This window comes from Neodiprion pinetum, chromosome 4, assembly GCF_021155775.2.
Source record: "Neodiprion pinetum isolate iyNeoPine1 chromosome 4, iyNeoPine1.2, whole genome shotgun sequence".
NCBI classification, from domain to species: domain Eukaryota; kingdom Metazoa; phylum Arthropoda; class Insecta; order Hymenoptera; family Diprionidae; genus Neodiprion; species Neodiprion pinetum.
In genome coordinates, this window is record NC_060235.2 from 34,567,501 (window position 1) to 34,587,415 (window position 19,915).

General features: G+C 48.2%; 1 protein-coding gene across 1 annotated transcript in view; it reads right to left on the reverse strand.

Annotated features, from left to right (window-relative positions):
* olf413 (DBH like monooxygenase olf413) overlaps window positions 1–19,915 on the reverse strand; it is a 91,769-nt gene that overhangs the window by 46,178 nt on the left and 25,676 nt on the right. Inside the window, exon 2 of the mRNA XM_046621037.2 lies at window positions 1,934–2,256. Within this exon, the coding sequence (XP_046476993.1) occupies window positions 1,934–2,188 (255 nt within the window). The 5' untranslated portion in view covers window positions 2,189–2,256. The remainder of the gene's footprint in view (window positions 1–1,933; window positions 2,257–19,915) is intronic.

Here is a 19,915-nt window from a genome sequence, read left to right on the forward strand (position 1 = left end):
TAACTCTTTTCTACCCCGCTTCTCGTCGCTCTCTCGACTCCCTTGTCTGTGTTTGACCCGCCCCTCGCCTCCCTTGATCATCGACAATATGTGCCAGAATCCACGCCGCTAAACAAGTACCTACCGCACTGCAGAGCAGCATGATGCAGAGTTCAAAGTACTCGAAACTCCGGGGTAAAAGTAAACTATTTTCGTCATCACGTCGCGCCGCGTTTTATATCACGGCGACGGGACTGAGGACGCGGAGGGACATCTGCGAAACTATTCGAAAGCCGTAACGTGGAATCGGGAAACGAACCGCGTAGAGATAAAAGTGACGTGGAAAGAATGAATAACAAGGGTGCCGAGTGGCAAGATGAAAGAAGACTCGGTTGAAATGTTCCATAGACAAGCAGGTTATAGTTGTAGTATAAACCTAGCCGTGTTACCGAAAGGTGAAATGTGTGCGCCGTACCTGGACCAAGAGAATTTATATAGTGCATCGGGTCAAGCGTGTATATCATCCGCCCAATTTGCTCCCGGACTGTTAACAATTGTAATGAAAGTTAATAACACCCCTGACTCGCCGCGGCGATAGAAACTTGCCACGCGAAGCGTCACTGAATTATTCATATTGGTCACTGTGAGAAATGGGAATGGACTTATACGTGTGTAACTACCTGCGGCTGCAGCGTCGAGATCGCTCGGTGGTTCTAGACAAGAGAGCCGCTGCCCCATGGTGCCGGATAAAATAGCCACGTTACAGGTATGGGTTTTATAAAGGTGTCCGCGGCGGCTGTGTACGGGGAATGCCCGCGGTCAGTTCGAGGTCTAGATGCCCGGGGCTGGTCTGGTTCTAAGATTACAATCATAACGAAAAAGCCCTCTAACTCCCATTGGTCGGTTGTCGTGCTGCTCGCCCCGCGGCTGCGTTTGTTCCGCACCGCGACTGTGCCGAGAAAACCGAACCGCGGGAGATTAGCCCAGCGTTCCGCGACTCCTGCGGCCTGACCTGCGCATCGGGCGAACAGAAGCGACGCTCGTTCTCGGACCGGCATGAATTATGGAACGGAGAGACGCGATGGACGGCGATAGAAGTGGTGAAAAAATAGCGAACACGCCATACCGCGGACGCGTTTAAATATGCGACTTGCCGACTCTTCCGCTACGCTGCTGCTGCAATGCCTGCGATCTCGCAAGCGGCTCTTCATTCTGCCACGTGATGCTTGCGGTCACTCGGTATTCCCGGAAGATTGCTTTCTTCTATTATACCGTTCCGAGTTTGCGATGTATGTTTTACGGCGAATTCGTGCAGGACGATCCCTGCGGCTGAGTGCGTGGTTTTATCGTAGCTTGCGTACGAGGGAAATAATCGTCCTGAATTTTGGGGGGTGAAACGCAGATGATCCTTGGCGCGCGACCGACGGTGTCGTCGTATAAAATAACAATAACGCGTAATGACAGGGCGCCTCGACCGCAGTTGGTGGGATTCGTTACCGTTCGATGCACCGATTGAAACCGGACACCCGATGCTTACCGAAGCTCAACGACTATCATTACCGACATTTCCTCGGCGGATTGTTATAACCTTCGACTCTGTTATTACCATACGATTGACCGGGACACCTGATCGCGACGGTAGCGAGCCTCGAAAAAATCAGTGCAACGGGATGTTTCAGAGTTCGTTCCACGTCGCTCGATGCAGGCTCGATTGTGTCGGCATGTCTGGATGAAGGATGTACAAAAGGAGTCAGAAATAATGTAACCGCTTGCGCCAACTAACGGAGCCGGGCGCTTTGCACCTTTAAACTTGAACGGCTTTACAGTAATCAGGTTCCGTCGCTCGACGCGAAAATTCTCGTACCGAACGACCGATGTCGGGAAACCCGCCCCGGATCGAAGGCTGACGCCACGTATTTCTCTAATCGCGAGATAATGGGGGTGAGGATCTTACCTGGAGATGAACCTGTCCATTGTTGTCGACCCAGCCAATGACCATGTCAGCTCCGGCGCGTCCCTCATCCTTGGTAAATCCCAGGCCAACGTAGCCTAGAGTCTTTACCTGGACCTCGAAGGTGACGTCCTTCTCACCCGGGGTCCATAGGACAAGGAAATTGTTGTCGAGCACCGCGCTGTGTCGCCATTCGACGCAAAGGCAGTTGCCGAAGAGAGCGAACGCGATGATAAAAGCTGCAACGAGAGCTTCCATCGTTCGAGATGAGTACTTTCCGCGCCTCTCTCGCCTCGCCTTTGAGACTGTAACGCGACTCACAGCATCTGGAACAGAAAGGTGAACGCAACTGTTGAGCAAAATTCCCTCAGGTCGGATGGAGTACAGCGCATTTGCTTCGCAGCAACATCGACACCTCGAATGGGACGATATCTGCAATTCTTCAGGATTTCGTCATCCCGTTCTTTCCACTTATCTCTCATCTCTTAGGCCAGGTGTAATCTGCATATGATACAATATTCACAAGGAGTCTCAAATTTTCCGGTCTTCGTTACCCCCTGCGGCTAGGTTAATGGCGAGGATACGCGGCGTTTCGAATGGCCGTTTAACAAGGGTGTTCACGTCAGAGAATATAACCGGCCGTTAGTTACAGAGGTGAAGTTCCGCCGCGGAGCTCGACAAGAATGGGGAAAATTGGAGGATGGAATTTTCAGCTTTTGAATATAATACGTATACGCAAAATCCCTGCAACAACTCGCAATATTGCTAAGCTGGCAGGTATTCGCGCGGTGCGTGTATATATATCCGGGCGATAAAGGCCGCATCAGCATCCCGCTACGATCCTATTAGGCGAGTTTTACATCCTCGTAGGCCAGGTGAGAATATTGCCTTTTAATATTTGAGCAGGCGAACGAGAGAGGCACTCAAGCCGCCTCTGTTGCCTCCCGTTTTCGCTTTTCCCACCCCGCGTTCGTGTCCCTCCCTTTCCACCGGGTTCCGCATCATCCGAAACTGCGAATTCAAACGGTCCGTGAAAGGTACCGGCTCTAAGATCGCCGGTTCGGAAAGATGCGGGGGCCTCGGCACTTGCTCCTCGACAATGGTTGGCAGCCACGGCGAAACTTGCGTGTTTCGAGCAATTTTGGACTCGATATCGCGCCGGGACTCCAGACGACCCCCGCCGACTGCTGACTAAGTTCGACCAAGTTTTCCACGAGTATCATGCCGTAATTACAAGTGGTCGTATAGTTCCATTTCCAAAGTTTCACCGAAAGCAAGTCCTGCCTTGCCCAGCCCCAAACTTATCACAGTATCGCGGTTCGAAACCTGACGCGGATTGTTTGTCACGAATCTACAACCGTTGAGCAGACCGAAAGTATTCGTTATTCGTCCGGGCGAATTAGGCCTTGATCGACCGATTCACCAACGCCATTTTTTTTTTCTCCGATTTGTTTTTTTGTTCCTAATTTTTAAATGGCTCTGATCGTGAGCACAATCCGTCGACTGATTGAATTTCGACGAGCGGTCGGACCTGTACCGGAATATCAGAAAATCCGGAATTTGTTCTCGACAACAATTTAACCAGATTCATTTAATTTATAGCACGTTTGGATGCAATGAGGCATCAGCACCGGGGTCAACGAGAGCGGCGGAGGTGAGCGGAGGGAATTGAAACGGTCAAGCGATGCCCGCTATTGGACATTCCAACACGATGCCGGGAGTGCTGGACGTAATTTGGAGGCAATCGACTGAACGACACGCCGCAAATCAAAGCCGACCCAGGTGATACTCGCTGCCCCAATTCTGCGGGGCCTCGTTTATTCGTTAGAAGCTCCGCAGGGTGGACCCTTTCCAGCGGAGAATTGCCGTTCCGCGAAAAATTTTCACTCCCCCGGCTCTGTGACAGACTCGTTTTCCCGACCGTGCTCGAGTAGAAAGGCCGGAGATTCTAAAATGGACCCGTGTTTGCTTTGTTAGACGACTGGTGCATTTGCGCGGGTGGCGACAACGAACTGCACTAGACGAGGGCGGAAGTTGACCGCGTAGGATGGAACACTCGGGTCACCCAGGTCGGAAAGGCATCAAAAGCGACCAGGCGTACGGTCAATTACCGTTGATGGTAGGTAGACGTTTCCCGGACAAACCGCGCGTTAACGAGCTAATTAGCACTGCACCACCACTTGGGGACGTTATTCGAGTATTTGGATGCAGGTGGAAGACTCGCGGAGAAAGATTTCATGCGGCAATGTAACACCGCTAGACGTGACGATACGGGCATTCGCCCATCCAGTTTCAACGCCGCAGCTTCCAGGTTGAGGATGCAAATGTGCGGACGGGATACAGAAATAGAATGGCATGTTCGACGGTTGAAATTTTTTTCATACAGGCAACCCGCGCACCCGATGATTTTCAAATTGCCTCGTAACATTTTTGTTATACCGCGTAATAGCCTAGATAATCACGTTGAAATTTGCAATTCTTGTACATATATCGAAAGTCTGCTTTTCTCCTCCTTCGCTATTTCCGGGTAATTAAGCAAATTGCGGTTTACGTATATATACGACTGACAAGGCTGACTGCAGATACTTAATATGATAATTGCCAGAGTGCGGGAAGTTGAATGTTAATTGATAGACTGTTAGATGCATACTGTAAAATTCAACATATCTTGATGATATTTGTTGTGCTAAAGGATTGTAAACAATGAACTTGTACAGAGTCTAGATGATCGACGTCGAAATGACTGTTTGAATAAACAAGAAGGTAATTACGATTGTGGATCAGTACCGCGATGCTACGATCAAAGCAATCGGAATATCCGAGAGCTTTGTGTCGGCTCTGTTTGAGAATAAGGAAAAACGAGCTGATATCCACTTCAAACGCGGCTCGCCGCTATACGTCATACCGATATACCTATACCATGCATCGACCTAGGAAATAACAGATAGTGAGGGAAGAAAGCCGAAGGAATGCGTCGCGTGGTTCGGTGAGACGAGCTTTCCAGAGACGAGCGAGTCAGAGAATGTCGTCTGAAATAATCTATCGATCCGGTTGAAATTGGTTTGCGCTTTTCGCTCGGTGAAAATTGTAGCAGCGAGTAAGCGGTGCCGATTCTCGTCATTTGGCGAACGAGTCGATCAACCGATACGCCACAAATACTGCACCCAGCATTATACTCCGGCCTCAAATTCTCTCGGTCCTAGAATTTGTCTTTTTTCATCCCTCACGGTGGTAGCCAATCGTCGAAAAGTTCCCCGGCGATCCGCTACCTTATACCGTTTCCTACGAAGATCGGCAAGCGACGAGCACGCAGCAAAACTGATATTTGCCTGCCCGCAGCTCTCCGAGGCTGATGAAGGCGATTGGATTTGCGGCGGTTTCGAACCTCGTCAGTTCCGGCTGAGAAAGCAATACGGGATGCTGGAACGGGTTGTTTGTCAATTTAATTCCCGCTCCCCTACCTGGAAAATTATTCGCGTTCTGTTCAAACCCAATTCCGCACCGGCTCCCGTTCCCCTTCGGGAAACGCTGCGAAATTATTATTATTATCATTATTATCGTCATTATTATTTGTTTACGGGTGGGAAAGAGAAATAAACAAAAACGGCCCGCAAACAAATGGATTAACTCGAGATATTATTACCGATAGAATCTAACTGCGTTTCGGGTACCAGGGAGTTGGAATGAGATTGGACCGACTTTCCACGACTAAGAAATAATTATTATTCAGCCCGAGCGCAAATGCTCGTGTACTAAATCGAGGAAGGAAGGAACGAAGGGGGTTATGCCGGGAACCTGCCAAGAAAAATATTCAATTTGCACCCCGTGGTGAACACGCGACATTCGGTTGTGTCGTTATTATCCCCCCCCCCCCCCCCCCGCCGTTTCCCGCCAACCTCTCTTTCTCTATGGCCGTGCACTACTCGGCCGTTTCTCCTCTCGGGTTTACCATGTCTCGGAGAATTAGAAGTGAATTTAGGTAGCTGTGTTCCTACGTTGTATTATAAACAATATTATTATACGCACAAGTGTATATAAGCGTGTATATACATATATGCCCGTATATACCTTGTATAATATATGTTTAAACACTCGAGAGGGATACACACGTGTATTCGTAACGTTCCGTGTTATACGAATGACCTACTTGTGCCCCCCGCGTAATGAGAGAACAGTTGCGAGTCGTTTGGTAGTGAGCATGTTGCCAGCGACCTTTGACCTGTTTATTCGGCTCGCAATACCTTCAGCGAATTTCCGCTCCAGCGAAACGTCGCCGTATCCTTCCTGGCATAACTTCGCACTCGTAATACAGGTATACTGGCTCTAAAATGAAAAATAAAAGAGAAGAAAAATGATAACAAACATGGAGGCAATATAATGTATGAAAATTTCAGAGGATGATCGAATGTTTACGTTTCAAGCGAAAGTAAACCTCCGCGAAACAAAAAGCACCGTTATTCGCCCCCGAGGTAGAAAAGAATTCTTCTCACGAGGGTAAAAATTTTCAATCTGAACTTAACGAAAATTTTGCAGGTATCACGAGTACCCTTTTTGTTTTTATGTGGCTGAAACTAGCAGCCAAAGTTAGCAGCCGCCAAACGTGTTAAACTTCGTGGAAGTAGAAAAATGCGGTTCAATCTTATCCTTATAAATGTATGAACGTGTCGGGGGTTCGAGGTATTCCACAAAATTTCGATTTTCGGACTTCACTACCTCATTCGGACGAACGTTAGAACGTTTGGCTGTTAATTCTGGCTGCTAACTTCAACTCCGTTTTGTTTTTTCACCCACGCCTACGCGATCTTCGTTCTTCGCCAAAACTCTTGTCCGCGGGTCAAAACTTGGTCTGTTTCGATTTTCTGCCAAGTCACTCAAACAGATACCTCAACGTGATCATTTCATGCTCAATTAGATCCCGGAGTTAATTCAAGCGGGAAAACAAATAAAAATATAAACGTTGAAAATCTTGAGCGAAGGAGGTGGTGGAGGCCGGTTAGCGAGCAACGATACTAATTCAACGATGAAAACACAGCCCAACTTTAGTCCTCTTCAATGATAATACCGCTGGTGCGCTGCACGCTGGCAAATGGAGAACTAACGAATGCTAGAGAGTTTGCTGTGCTGAAACAAAGCTAAGTGATTTGAGAAGAAATTACGAACTCAACGTGGCGGCTAGTACAAGAATGTGTAATAGGTAATTCAGCTACCGAGAGGCCAGAGGCTAATGCAACACTGCGAGGTCTCGCGAGTCGCGCTCCGCCATCTTCTCTCAAACTGCCCCGCGGAATCTGGTAGTTTCCTCTACCGAAGAGAGGGCACTTTGTGGCAAAGTACTGGTCCCGACCCTCCGTGCAGCAATATTCCACTACTTTACCGGGCAATTTGCTCAAAATTATGTTCAAGTTTGAAAGACTCTCCAAGTCGCACGAACGTGAGTTCCTCGTTGGACGAGATCGCTCTCGAATGAGTGGATACAAATACCGTACAGACTTTGCTGTACGATATTTATCCCTCGTGTTCTTCTCTCCCCGATCCAGATTACGTACGATTATTCCTGGAATCGGTCACACAAGGCGATCAAGCATAACGAACCGCGGCGCAGAGACAGTAGTCAAACATTTTAATTAAGGATGGACCATTCCCCCGGGCCCCGCAGCACGCTTTTGCGTAAGGGTTAATTATTTTAAATTGTACCACGGATGACGAAACTCCGGTGAGACTATTCGTAGGCTGGAAAACATGTACGCTGAATTATTGTTTTGTATTCGAAATGACAAAAACACGGGAGCTCGAGAGGCTTGTTTGATATGAAAGGGTGTATTTTCCTCCCAGTTATTGAAAACCGAATGAACAGTGAAGGGGGTGAAATGGAACCAACTGTGAACAAATATGTGCGGATAAAATTTCACTGATGTTTTATCTGTGATAAAAATAAAGCTTCTATAATCACCTGACACACGACTATGTGTTAAAATAAAAAATTTGATAGGCACACTGTACGGCGTAAATTAATGAAACCACCGAAATAACCGAATGAAATACTCGCTAAGCCGAATTGACTGGTTCCAACGATCCGTTCGATTTTGAAACCAAGTACTCGCTTGATCAGATTCGTTTTAAATTCGAATCCACCACTCCATTTAGGAAGATTATTCTTTTTCTTCTCAAATCACCGGAAGAGAACATCCTCCGTGCTCTTTGCTGCGAGGATATTACGCCACTGCTGCTACAACAGTGGTACAACACGTTAATTAAGGCGCTATAATTGCGTTCACCGCGACTACAACCAGTTAATTTATGGCAGATACGCGCCGTAAGGAGAAAGTTAGTTGAAAAATCGTAGCGGTAAATTTTTCAATCATTGGTTCTTGTTCGTGGAGAATTCGATCCAAAAAATTCATCTCGCGATTTAACCCATCGCTTTCCATGCCGAGCTGCGTTATAAACTCAGAGAGTAAGTAGGTACATCCTCCAATTTGTTTGCGTGCCAATGTTATATGTACATACATATTCCCGGTGTAAAACATATCAATTAAGCTAATGTTACCCATGACAGTGGAACCGCGAGTTTCTCGTTCCCTTTTTAAAGTAGAAACGACGATATTCCTCGATAGGCGCCAAATTGAAACGGTTTTATACCGTTGTTAGTTGACTACACCTACACCATTTCCCTCTCTCTTCCCCCTCACTCTCTTTCTCTCGTTTTCTTTCTCCCTCTGCTCTATTCGCTCATCAAATATACTTGCCCAAGTAAATAACAGATTGCTCTATTCAACCGGAAATTCACCGAAAGTGTACAGTTTTAGAGTCCTGGGAATGATTGAAGTCGATAATGAAGGAACGACTACGAAGGTCGCTCTCTGTAGTTCCAAGAATCTCCGAACCTGTAGACACACAAATATCAGTTGTAGCCTCCGTCTGCCCGGCGTCGCCGTTGTCGAGTATTAACAATACTTGTTCCGATTACTTTCGAGCTGTAGATCGAGCTAAGAAACTCGCCGACATGTTTTCCCAATTGTGGGAAGCTCGCCCGTAGTTTACCCCTTGTTACGTCGAAACGGGTTCACGGATCAAGTTTACCTTATACTATATCGAGAATCGTAGTCCTCGCCTGATGCAGCAGTTATTTATCGATCCGCGCCCCGTTTTCAAATGGTACACAATAAGTCCAGCCAAGTTGGCGGAGGTTCTGTGCCAATTCGAAAAATGGGTAAATTTATGTCTCCAAGGTGTTCCAAGGAGCGTCTGAGCAGAGTTTATTTAAGCCGTGCACTCAAGTCTGGCTGGGAATACTCTGGGTCAAGGTCACCCCGCGAAAACCGGTCGACGAGAACAAAACGGAGCATCAGAAGCGACGCGGCAGGCTGGAAACTGATAAAAAGCACACTGGTCGCGAGGGTGGAGCGTCGGTTTGGTGAAAAGTGAGAAAAAATGAACACCCGCCAACAGCTTCATTGTTAAAAGCAGCAACTGGTTGCCACAATTAAATTCCACCAAACCGAGCTTTAATTATCTTTTCATAACGGTACAACAGTCCATAAAGTTCAGCGCACACTTCGCAGGAGATACCATACCTTCTGCACGTTTTAGGCGCCAGCAGGATAAATTCAAACGTGGCGGACAGGGCAAATGGTCCCTGTCGACGGTAATAATAAGGGCAGGATAAACGACTGGTCAGAGATCCGCTCTCGAGGAGGCCTCCGGATCCTTTAGACGGTTCTCCGCAGTTTCGCGTGGTTTCGCCCAATCGCTGGCGTAGCGAGGCGCTAACAAGGAGCCGTGGAACGGAAACGGGACGGAGTTGATGCTCCTTTGGTGAGCTCGGTATCCGTCCTCCTTTTCCACTTTCCTTTTCCCCCCTTCACGCGCGGCCGCGCTTCGCGCTGTTCTCAGATTGGCAATTGTGCGGAACCACCTCCGTTTCTTCCACCCGCACCATCCATCGACTGCCACTGTTACATCGCTCCCTTTTCTTTCTTGCACCCGCCATTTTACGTAATATCTGCAGTTCTTCAGCCGGTTTATCACCCCGTTCGCTATCCAATAAAATCCTATCGCGACGGGAAAATACTTTCACGATAATGATCCCTCGGCTTGGGTGGCCTCGCGGTCCTCGGCCAAAGCGGGTCAGCCAACCTTCTCGCCACCCCTTGCCTCCGGGCCAACTGGGCGTCGCCAACACCGGCCTGATGTCGATGACAATCGATTACTCGGGCACGAGTCGGTCCGAGCCCATATATCTCTCGTCTTAGCTTTCTAAGATCGTGACGTAGTCACAAAACCGTTCAGGGTGGTGATGCAGGTGCCGAGATGCATCCACACGTACACCTTCTTCATCGGGATGAAGTTACTATCCATTCGATACTCGAACCAAGGTAAAAGGACCCCACTTCAGGTGACATCCTCGCGACCTGGGTGAGCAATCGTCGCAGTCGTTTCAAACCCTGCTCCGAAAGTTCCAGGGTTGTCGTTTCTTTCTTCATTTTTTCTTCCTTGTTCATTGTACCGGAGCGAAAACGAGCCGTCTAAATATCGAAGGTTAGACTTAGTCGTCGTACATTCGTGCACGCATGCTTTTACGAATTTCAAAAATTTCAAAACCGAATCGTTAAATTCATAGAGTAGATTCGAGGAGGAAAGTTACTGTGAGCTTTACAACAAATAGCACAGTGCTGCGACGCCGGCATGTGTTTACAGAATGACGCAGCGGACTCGCCCTCCGTGAAAGTTCACAAGATCCAGTCGCACGCGACGACGTCTCTGACTAATGGCGTTCCCCCGCCGATATTTATACTCCGGGTGCTTTATGCGTGACGACGGCATTACCCCGCAGGACTCGATGTAGACAAAATTAGGACAAAGCTGTACCCGAAGGACACCGAGGTACGGCTCTGAATTCAATTTCCCTTCCATCCGCAACATGTATTTTTTTCTCAACTGACGAATGAATTTTAAAACTCGGCGCCAAGCATCCATATTTTTTTTTTTTTTCAATAAGCGGACGCATCGCGGTTTAAAAAGTTTATCGAAAACTGCCGATTCTTCAGTATTTACAATTGAATAGAATGAAAGTGGAATTTATTTGATACGGAATCAGAAATTTTCTGATTAAACCCGGTAATTTGAAACGCCCGTATTTGCCCGGGGAGGTGGAGAGGAGAGGATTATTGCTTGTTGCGTTTGTACAACGCCGGAATCCGTGGGTAAATATTGCGATAAAATATCGGCTTTTGGATCCAAGGGCTCGAAATAATGGAAAGTCGTATTTGGTAGGCCGACTGGTGAATTTATATGAATGCCGTTTCCGATTCCTCTGTACACAACGATCTACGATATCCGTATACCTACATCGCCGCGCACCCACGCCTTCCAACCAAATATTCAAAGTGCTCCGAGTTTTCGTCTGTTTCGAGAAGGGATTATCCCGGATCGACGGTTCGGCCTTTAATCCCACGGTATTCGCAAAACTCGTTAGAGGGACTGAGGCGAGAATAATTATTGAATGACGCTAAAACTTGAACCCGAGCAAAACTACAATCCTTGCCGCCTGCCGAGGAGTCGGAGGAAAAGTAGAAGAAGAAGAAGAAGAAGAAGAAGAAGAAAGGAATGAAGGTGAAAATAAATATAAAATAAGCAAACCGAGGGGAATAAAGATCGCCTAGAATCTCGACTTGAATAGCAGGCGTGAAATAACGGGTATAGGCGGTAGAATCGATAAAACCGCGAAGAAGAAGAAGAAGGCTTGACGTTACAGTCGCATTCCCTTAATAAAAGATTCGATCAACATACAAACGCCGGTATAAAACGGGCATTCAGTAACGCTCTGCGGGGAAGTCGAGAGACGATAGTCGTGACAATCACCCGTGTCTTCGCCGGTACAGCGGTGGTGAGGACGGTGGTCGTGGTGACACTGACGAAGAACAAGATTTCTACGAAGAGTACAAATTGGTCGTTTAGACGCGTCTCTCCATGGGCATGAAAGAGGACGAGAGCAGCGGCAGGAGGTGTAAGCTAAGGCGTGTCGTAAACTGCTGGGGAACCACGAGAAACTTGAAGAAATGACCCTTTGAGGACGGATCAAAGAAGGAGGAAGGGGGAGGTAAGGAACATAAAAGTTCGACTCTAACGCTTCGGACGTAAAATTAGATAATGCTAAGTAACGTCCGGCTTAGCTCGTTCACGTATGCCCGGCTCTATCCGCTCTTTTATTGAATTTCAATTCGAATATCAAGGCAGAGAAAGAGGAAGAAAGAAAGAGAGAGAGAGAGAGAGAGAGTGAATCGTGTCCGTCTTTGCGACCGGCCGGAGGCCCGTTAACGGATTTCAAGTCGCGGAGAATTTCTTGTTTCAGGTATATTTATATCCCTCGTTTCGATGATGCTTCCCGACAAATTAGTCGTAAAGTATGAGTATAAAGGAGTACTTACACATCAAGTAGGCAAGTCTAAAGGCGGGAAGAAACGTGGTCGTTAATTTCTTTATAAAAGCAATAAAACACTCGAACCGAGACTGTACGTGTACGTATGTATAGCTGGTATGGTATCTCAGCGGCGACAGATATCGGATGAAGGCGCAAATGGGTTTCACACGATTCAACAAGGTTGTAATTCCCGCGTTTAGCCGCGTCTTGTAATGGCTTTTACTGACTTCGGTCGATGGGCTTTACAGGAACGGATTATTTCAGTGAACAAAACATTTCGAGGTCCCTCGGTCCATCTCCTTCCCGACGTCGGCCGCGCGCATCGCCGGAACCAGCGACGACCGAAAGATGACCCGGGTTTCTTGTAATTCCCACTATCATCTCTCCTCGTCTTTCGGTTTGACAAACATCGTGGCACCGCATCTTGTGCCGGGGTCCAAGTTCGGTACACACCTTGAAACGTCGACAAATTATTGTCGTTTTGTAGCATTCGGCTTTAAGGTAAAATCAATATTTGTTGTAGACGCGACGTCGCGGGTACGGTACACGCACGGTGTTTGCACACACGCAACGATCATTATTACGCGTGATTTTAAGTCCTCCTTTTCCTCGATTCGAGCAAGTAGGAATTCCCATTTTTAACAAGTGGGAAAATTCTACGCGAACGCAAACATCGGCGGTCGGATGTGCACACATAATATATTATATTTCGACCCGGCAAGGATCTTCGGCCTCAATGCCATTCTATTCCGGGTGGGCATAGCACGCCGGTATTCTCGACGGTTAACCAGCCTTTCTCCCAGCCAGCCAGTTCCCGAGCTTTGGGAACCCGGGTTCACGCTTCCATCCGCTTTCCCCCCTCTCGGCGAAACGGGAACGCCGGTGTTCGCAGAGGCATGGCCTTTCCTTGTGCCTCGGTGCTCCTTGATGAACGTCGCGTCATTAGAGTCTTTAGCCAGAGGCGCACACTTCGTTTGGAACTCGTGTATTCCCCAAAGAATACCCGAAACGCCAACCAAGACGGATACGAGGTTCCGGCTGATTATACTACCTGCAGCGTCGGCAGGCGGGCGGAAAAACAACGAGGCGGAGTTGCCGTCGCGGGGAAACATTTATCCCGTAAAGTGTATGAAGGACCAGGTCCGTGCGGAGGGCCTGAAAGCTCGCTTCGTTACACCGAGCTTCTTTCTATTATCTTTGATCGTTATTCAATTTTTTCCCCACAGCCCATCGATAAAAGTCCAACGGCATTTGTAATCGTAGCCAACTATGTCGGTGGACACGATCGATCCACCGTTCGGCCAGCGGCATCCCCTCACGACTGTACGGACAATAATCCGTGTGAAATATTATTTTAAAAACACAGCCCACTCGCCGGGACTCCGGCTGGGTTTCGATGGTTTGGGCGGCCGTTGTGTGCGCCGAGCAAACAACGACGTCGGAGGGCAGGTGTGCCAACATCACTTTTGTTAATCCTTGTCTATAATTCCTGCGGTGCTTTCGTGCTGGAATCCTGGCGGAAAGATAGCGCCGGTCCACGCGACGCGATCGATGAAACGATTTCGACTGATGTCGTTGAAATTGACTGCGACAACCGGCCTAAATTTCACGATTCAAAGTCCTCTCTCTCTCTCTCTCTCTCTCTCTCTGCTGCGTAATCGTGCAAAAGGGTCATTAAGGGGAAAGAGAAGGTCTACATAAGGCAGGTATAATAATGATCATTCGCCGAGAACGGATATAACGAGAACTTGCGGCTCGGTTGACGTTCGAGAACTCGAGCGCCCTTACACTGTACCTCGTACCGTTGCAGGGATGATAGACAAGCAGTATGAGAAGGATTTACGTTGAAAGGGAATATTCAGACTTGCTTAGGAGTTTGTTGTTCCTGACACGCCTCGATCTTCGCTAAGCCAAGCAAACAACCCTTTGCCGTTCGGAGGCACTTAAACCGAGGCGAGGTGAAGCAAGGCGGAGCGAGTGAGAACGGTGCAGCATCACGGACACGGGTGGTGGTTGCCGGGAACATCGAACGGTGATCCTTGTGCTCCGAGGATGGGAGGAAGGACGGAAGGAAGGAAGGCGGGATGGTAAGAAGCCGCATTGACGGGAGTGAATGAATGGGGAAATGCCGGTTGTGGGATCGCTTTAAAGACGGTTCAATAGAAATATTTATATTTTGGTTTCCGCGGGGGCGAATAGGGCGAGAAGAGAACAAGAGAGAAGGCCTCGAGCGGGTCCCGCTGCCCGCTGCATTATTATTTATTCATGCGACTGACGAGGGAACAATGCCTGGCATTCGTTGCAATGCCTGGTATTTACGCGGCATTTTACGGTCTTCCGATCACTGGAAAATCGCACTACTCTTTTCACCACAAACGCGTTTATTTACTCCTCATCATTTTCAACGTTTCTCAACAAAAATAACAGTCATCCGTCGCCGCGGGGGGGAAGACGCGATACGTATTCTGTCCCAAGTTTCGGGCCAACCGGTTCCGATTCACCCGCGTGTTTGCCCCCGAAAAGCGAAAAGCAAGACCATAAAATACGACTGGAATTTGGGCTCCATCAGCCTGGGCGAAACGAGGAAAACCAAGACATGATCTCGGCGCGAGGATTTGGATTTTTTACGCACAACTTTGCTGCTGCTGAAATGGCGAAAGTTTTCCCAAAAGGTATAAGAAGAGGTGAAAGCGCGTACATATAGATGTAACGGCCGTAAGCAAGGTTCATACATAATTTAATTTACCACTGGTTAAAATTCTCCCGAAGCATTCGGAGTCGGCGGTGGCTGCGCCGGATAAGCGAAGGTTCGCGGACCCAGGATGCGTTAATATTCTGGTAGGGAGATGGGTACCTTCGGTCACGGTCGACACTGGGGGATGATTTTAGGGGCGAGTACGACCCGGGCGACATTGTTTTCATACAAACTAACCCGCGGGTGGAACCAACCAGGCACCCCGACTCGTGCCCGACGCAACTGTTTCTCTTATCGCGAATTTCAATCTCTGGCGCGTTGCATGCCAACAAATCCATCATTACTCATTCCGGGGGACGCAGTCGGTCGACGGGTTATAAATCTTCGAGCGTTAGACCGGCGAGGAAACTGGAAAACAGGCCCCCTGTTCTGTCCCTCGTTAGTTTTCCCTGGGACAAAAAGGGTCGGGTCCCGATTCCGGTTGATTAGACGTATCGCGTGGGCGTAGGTAGGTACAAGTGAATTCCACAACTTTTCAAACAACACCGGGGCACGTGCCGACCAATTTCTCTCGACCCCCTTTTCGTTTCGCGTATGCGAGTCAGGCGATGCAGGGCAAACGAACTAAATAAAAGAAAAAATACGTGGTATATCTTGCCCCTGGGCGTAATAAAGTCACTCAACGGTCGAGTAGCAATTGCGAACGATCGGTCGTAAACACCTAGCCGAGGGTTTATAAAAGCTGGGATTCTTATCCGCGGACATCTTAATAAAATTCACAGGAGCATGAAGCAGCAGCTCGCCGAGCGTTACTCTGCAAGAAAAAACTTTTTTCCGATGGTAGACGCACGATAAAAAACAAATTACCTGAGAGCTACTCAGAGATTTCGCACCGAGGCAGCGCGACGTAGCTGTGCGTGAGCTTAAAAAAGAAAAAAAAAAATACAACCAACTGTCCGGGGCGTGTATTTATTGCTGGTGTAAATTAACCCCGCAGGCGAATCTATAATGCGAATGCGATTCCTCTTTATCCCCCGCGCACGTGCGCCAAGATGGCGAAAATTCAGCGCTTTATCTGTCTCTGCGAGAAGGAGATGACAGCTGATTGTGAGAGGAAAGTAGGAGAGAGGGAGAAAAAAAAAAAGGAGCGGAATAAAACAGGATACTTGGGATCAAATGAAGTTCGTCCCGAAGCAGCAGGTCCCATGATACTTTCTTTACCTTGGGCAGGCATAGTTGATTAAAATCTGCGGAGCAGCCCGACTCGAGGCGACGAAAGAACAGCAGCGCGTTTCTGCAAAGTAATATTCGAGATGAGAGAGAGAAAATATGTCCGGATGCGAGAGCTTCGGTGAGGGGGAAAGGTGTCGGAAAAAAAAAAAATGAGAGTGAAATATTCTTTCATAATTTCCAGAGTGCGAATGGGAGGAATCCCTTGCATACGACCACCTCCTTCAAGACGCCGTCGCAGTTTGCCATGATCGCTATTACTGCCGCTCGATTGGCTCGTGCGAATATCTATCGCCTTGCTTCGTCGATTCCAGTTAGTTTCTTCGGATTTAAAATTCGGCTGGAAGGCGTCTCTCTCTCTCTCGGACAAGTTTATCCATGCGCGTGAACGTTCATCGCGTCAAATACAATACTCGACTACACCCGAGACTAGATTTAATCTTCGCGAAGATTTACTTTCACGCCGAATGCATTCCGACCAAGAATCGGCTGTCGACCGACGACGCTTTTCAGCTCCCGGCTTATTCGTTCAGTTTCGCGGATCGCTCGATGAGAAGACTTTCCGAGATCTGTCAGAGGATTAAGTCGGAACTGCGCAGCGTCACACCCGCGTCTCAATTCACGGTATAACCCGAAACGGTCGCATTCCTCACCTGCTTTGACGGATCAGCAACGATAATCAGCATCGTCGCACCTTACTAATTAAGCAATAATAATAATCTTCTCACCGGCAGCTGTTACCTCTGCACAATTCTCATTTCCGTTTCTTTCGAGATTTCTCGATCTCAAACACGACACGACGGAGATATAATATACCTATCTGCATCGCGCCGTGGAAAGGAGATTTAATCTAAAAGCTGCAGAGACCCGCGAGCTATGGGAAGGTTGGGTAATTAACTTCTTGACTAATTAGCCGGGAATTCAGTGACAAAAAGGGAACTCCCTGCGCAGCATCCAAGATTCTAGAGAGAGGGCAAAGAACCTCCCGTCGTAAGTTTAGGGCCTGATGTCGGTTGTTTTGGCCCCGTGTTATGTATCCCGGAGTCAGCGTCGGGCTCGTGTTCGGTGTGTTCCGCATGGATTACGTAAGTGCGACGACGACGAAGACGACGAAGTCGCGCAGTAGTTGCGTCGGCAGGATATCGCGTTACACGTAAGCCGGCTTCGGCACAATACCGGAGCTGTCCGCGAGACACCTTGCCCCCTTTTTCCGTCGCCCTTCGTCACGATCTCCGTCATTCCCCTGCGGAATCCGGTGCCCCGTCGGGACCCCGGGGGCTTTTCGCATCGGCGTACGTTGAACGTGAAACGGACGTGCCGTTTAACGGACGTTGCTAAAGGCCGGTAGAAGCTGCACGATTCGATTCCAGAGACCGAGTGGATTTCAGGAAGGAGAACTCACCGTCAGCAAAATACATCGAATCTTCCAATTCCAGTGACGCCTAATCTTTACAGCCATGCCCGTTAAATCAAAACTGACGCGGCGCATCGCCAGCAGACATGCTGCACCAGAAGCAGGAATATCTGATTTCGAATTGATTTCAAAAGAGGCGTCTTGACTGCCGCCGACCGAACGTTTCAAAACGCCAACGGAATGCGAGCAGGAGGTACGGTGGTATAGCTCTGGCGAAGGAGAAGGATCAGGTTTCGGGCAACGAAAAACAGGACCCGTGCAAGACCTAGGGAGAAATTCGTAGACGTTCGTTGGTGCGAGTATCGGGCGATATTTCAACCCGGCATAATCCCGTATCATGGCGAGGAGCTTAACCCTGACACCTTGGTCATCGGGGCTAATCCTCCCCCGCTTGGCCGAGACTGAAGGATCGGGAACACCGTCTGAAAATGGAACAGGGAATAAAAAATACCAACAGCGGGATCAAGACCCGCCACAGACGCGACTATCCTGCAGCGTGCGTACACACACGTATAGCTTTATCCCTGTCTTTGCGCGTAGGAAGAATCCTTCGGTCTCCCGTTACTGTGGATTTAGGATCGGCAGGAAATGCCCGGCTTGGCCATTCGTAAGCTTGGTCGGTCGCCGAACAGAACGATACTTCAATATAGGTCGTCTTCTTCGCAAACAACAAGGACTGGCTTATACGGAACGCTGTTCGGCAGTACTTTGCAAGGATGCGCTGAGTTATTAGGTCGTTTGTCAACCGCATCTTCTTACCCCAACAGTGGAGAGCAGGTGTTGTTGGTATCCGAGTAACATCCGCAACCCGGTAGGGCGAGAGGAAATGGAAGCAAGAAAATCGATCGTTTTCCCCAGAATTCCATAATTCCGCGTTTTCAGTCTTTCCCATAAGCCTCGCAAGGAGTGCTTCGTTTAGCTTTTCCGAGAAGGAAATTTGCCTGATCCTCGGAACAAAGGACGACACAGAGGTATTCCCGGAAGAAGAAACATCGTCCTAGATCCGTTTCACCATCTCTCCGAATGCGGAGAAGAATCGCCGAAGGGAAAATGAGGGGGAAATTTTAAATGAAATTGTAATTGGTTCGTGGAAAGTTGAAGAGGACAACTTACGCCGATGACAGGCAAAGATATGAGAAACGAAAAACAAAACGAGACTCGGTGGACTCTGCAATTTGTGTCTATCCCAGTTGAAAATACGGAGCAGGGTTTTACAAGAGCAGAGAAGATGCAAAGGCAATTTTAAAAGAATAAGGTGCTTTTCTATGCCAGAAATGTTCCATATTGATTTTTGTAATCCCCACGGATATACAAGTTGAGAATCACTCGTGAGATGGTGGATGGAACAAGCACGAAGCCGGGTTTTAAAATAATTAGGCAAATGCTTTAATTTCAACGGCCTTTATTACAACGTATTTACGGCTCTACGAAGGATTTCCTCGACACAGTTGCAGAAAGCCTTGTGGCGTATAACGCAGGCCGAGACGCAGGCTTTGTTGCGGCATGCGTAATCATATACGTATAGATACAAAGCGGTCGGTCAAGCAGTAAAAATGTATTTTAAAAGCGGGTTAAGTTTTCAAAGTTGTACGGCCGAAAGCCTGACCGCGGCAGTAAAAAATGATACGACGTAAATTAGGAACGATGGGATAATTTATTTTTAATGACTGAAAAGATGCGCATGCGCAATGACTTCATAGGAGTAAAAAGTGCCCAAGGCGAAAGTGAAATTCATTACAGTAAACCGTCCACACGGAATCTCACGCTCAAACTTTAGCGAACGGATGAAATGAAAGAAATGAAAGAAACGACTCGTCAAACGACCGTGAACGGACTGTACGTGTAATAATGGATTGTCATTCCGGTCTTATCCTCGGCTAATTTACTTCAAAGACACGACGATACCTAATGGCTCGTGCAACATTCATCCGGGGCGTAACCAGTTCCTTGCGTGAAACGTCCATAATTTTCTACTAGACGGCCAAGTAGATCATTGACAACGAAAGAATCAATCAAGGCGAAAATGTCCAGGCAAGTTTGTTCCCGGGAAAAGCAGTAGGGAGGAACGCTTGTTAAGGGTTCAGTTGGGCGAAGCACAACTTGTCGGTACAAAAGGACCCGAATAGAAGCAGCCCCGAATCAGGAAGACGTGATAGGGATGTACGATAGGAAATTCTGAGGGGGCGAGGCGAGAAAGATAAAGAAATACTTGCCAACTCACGTGGG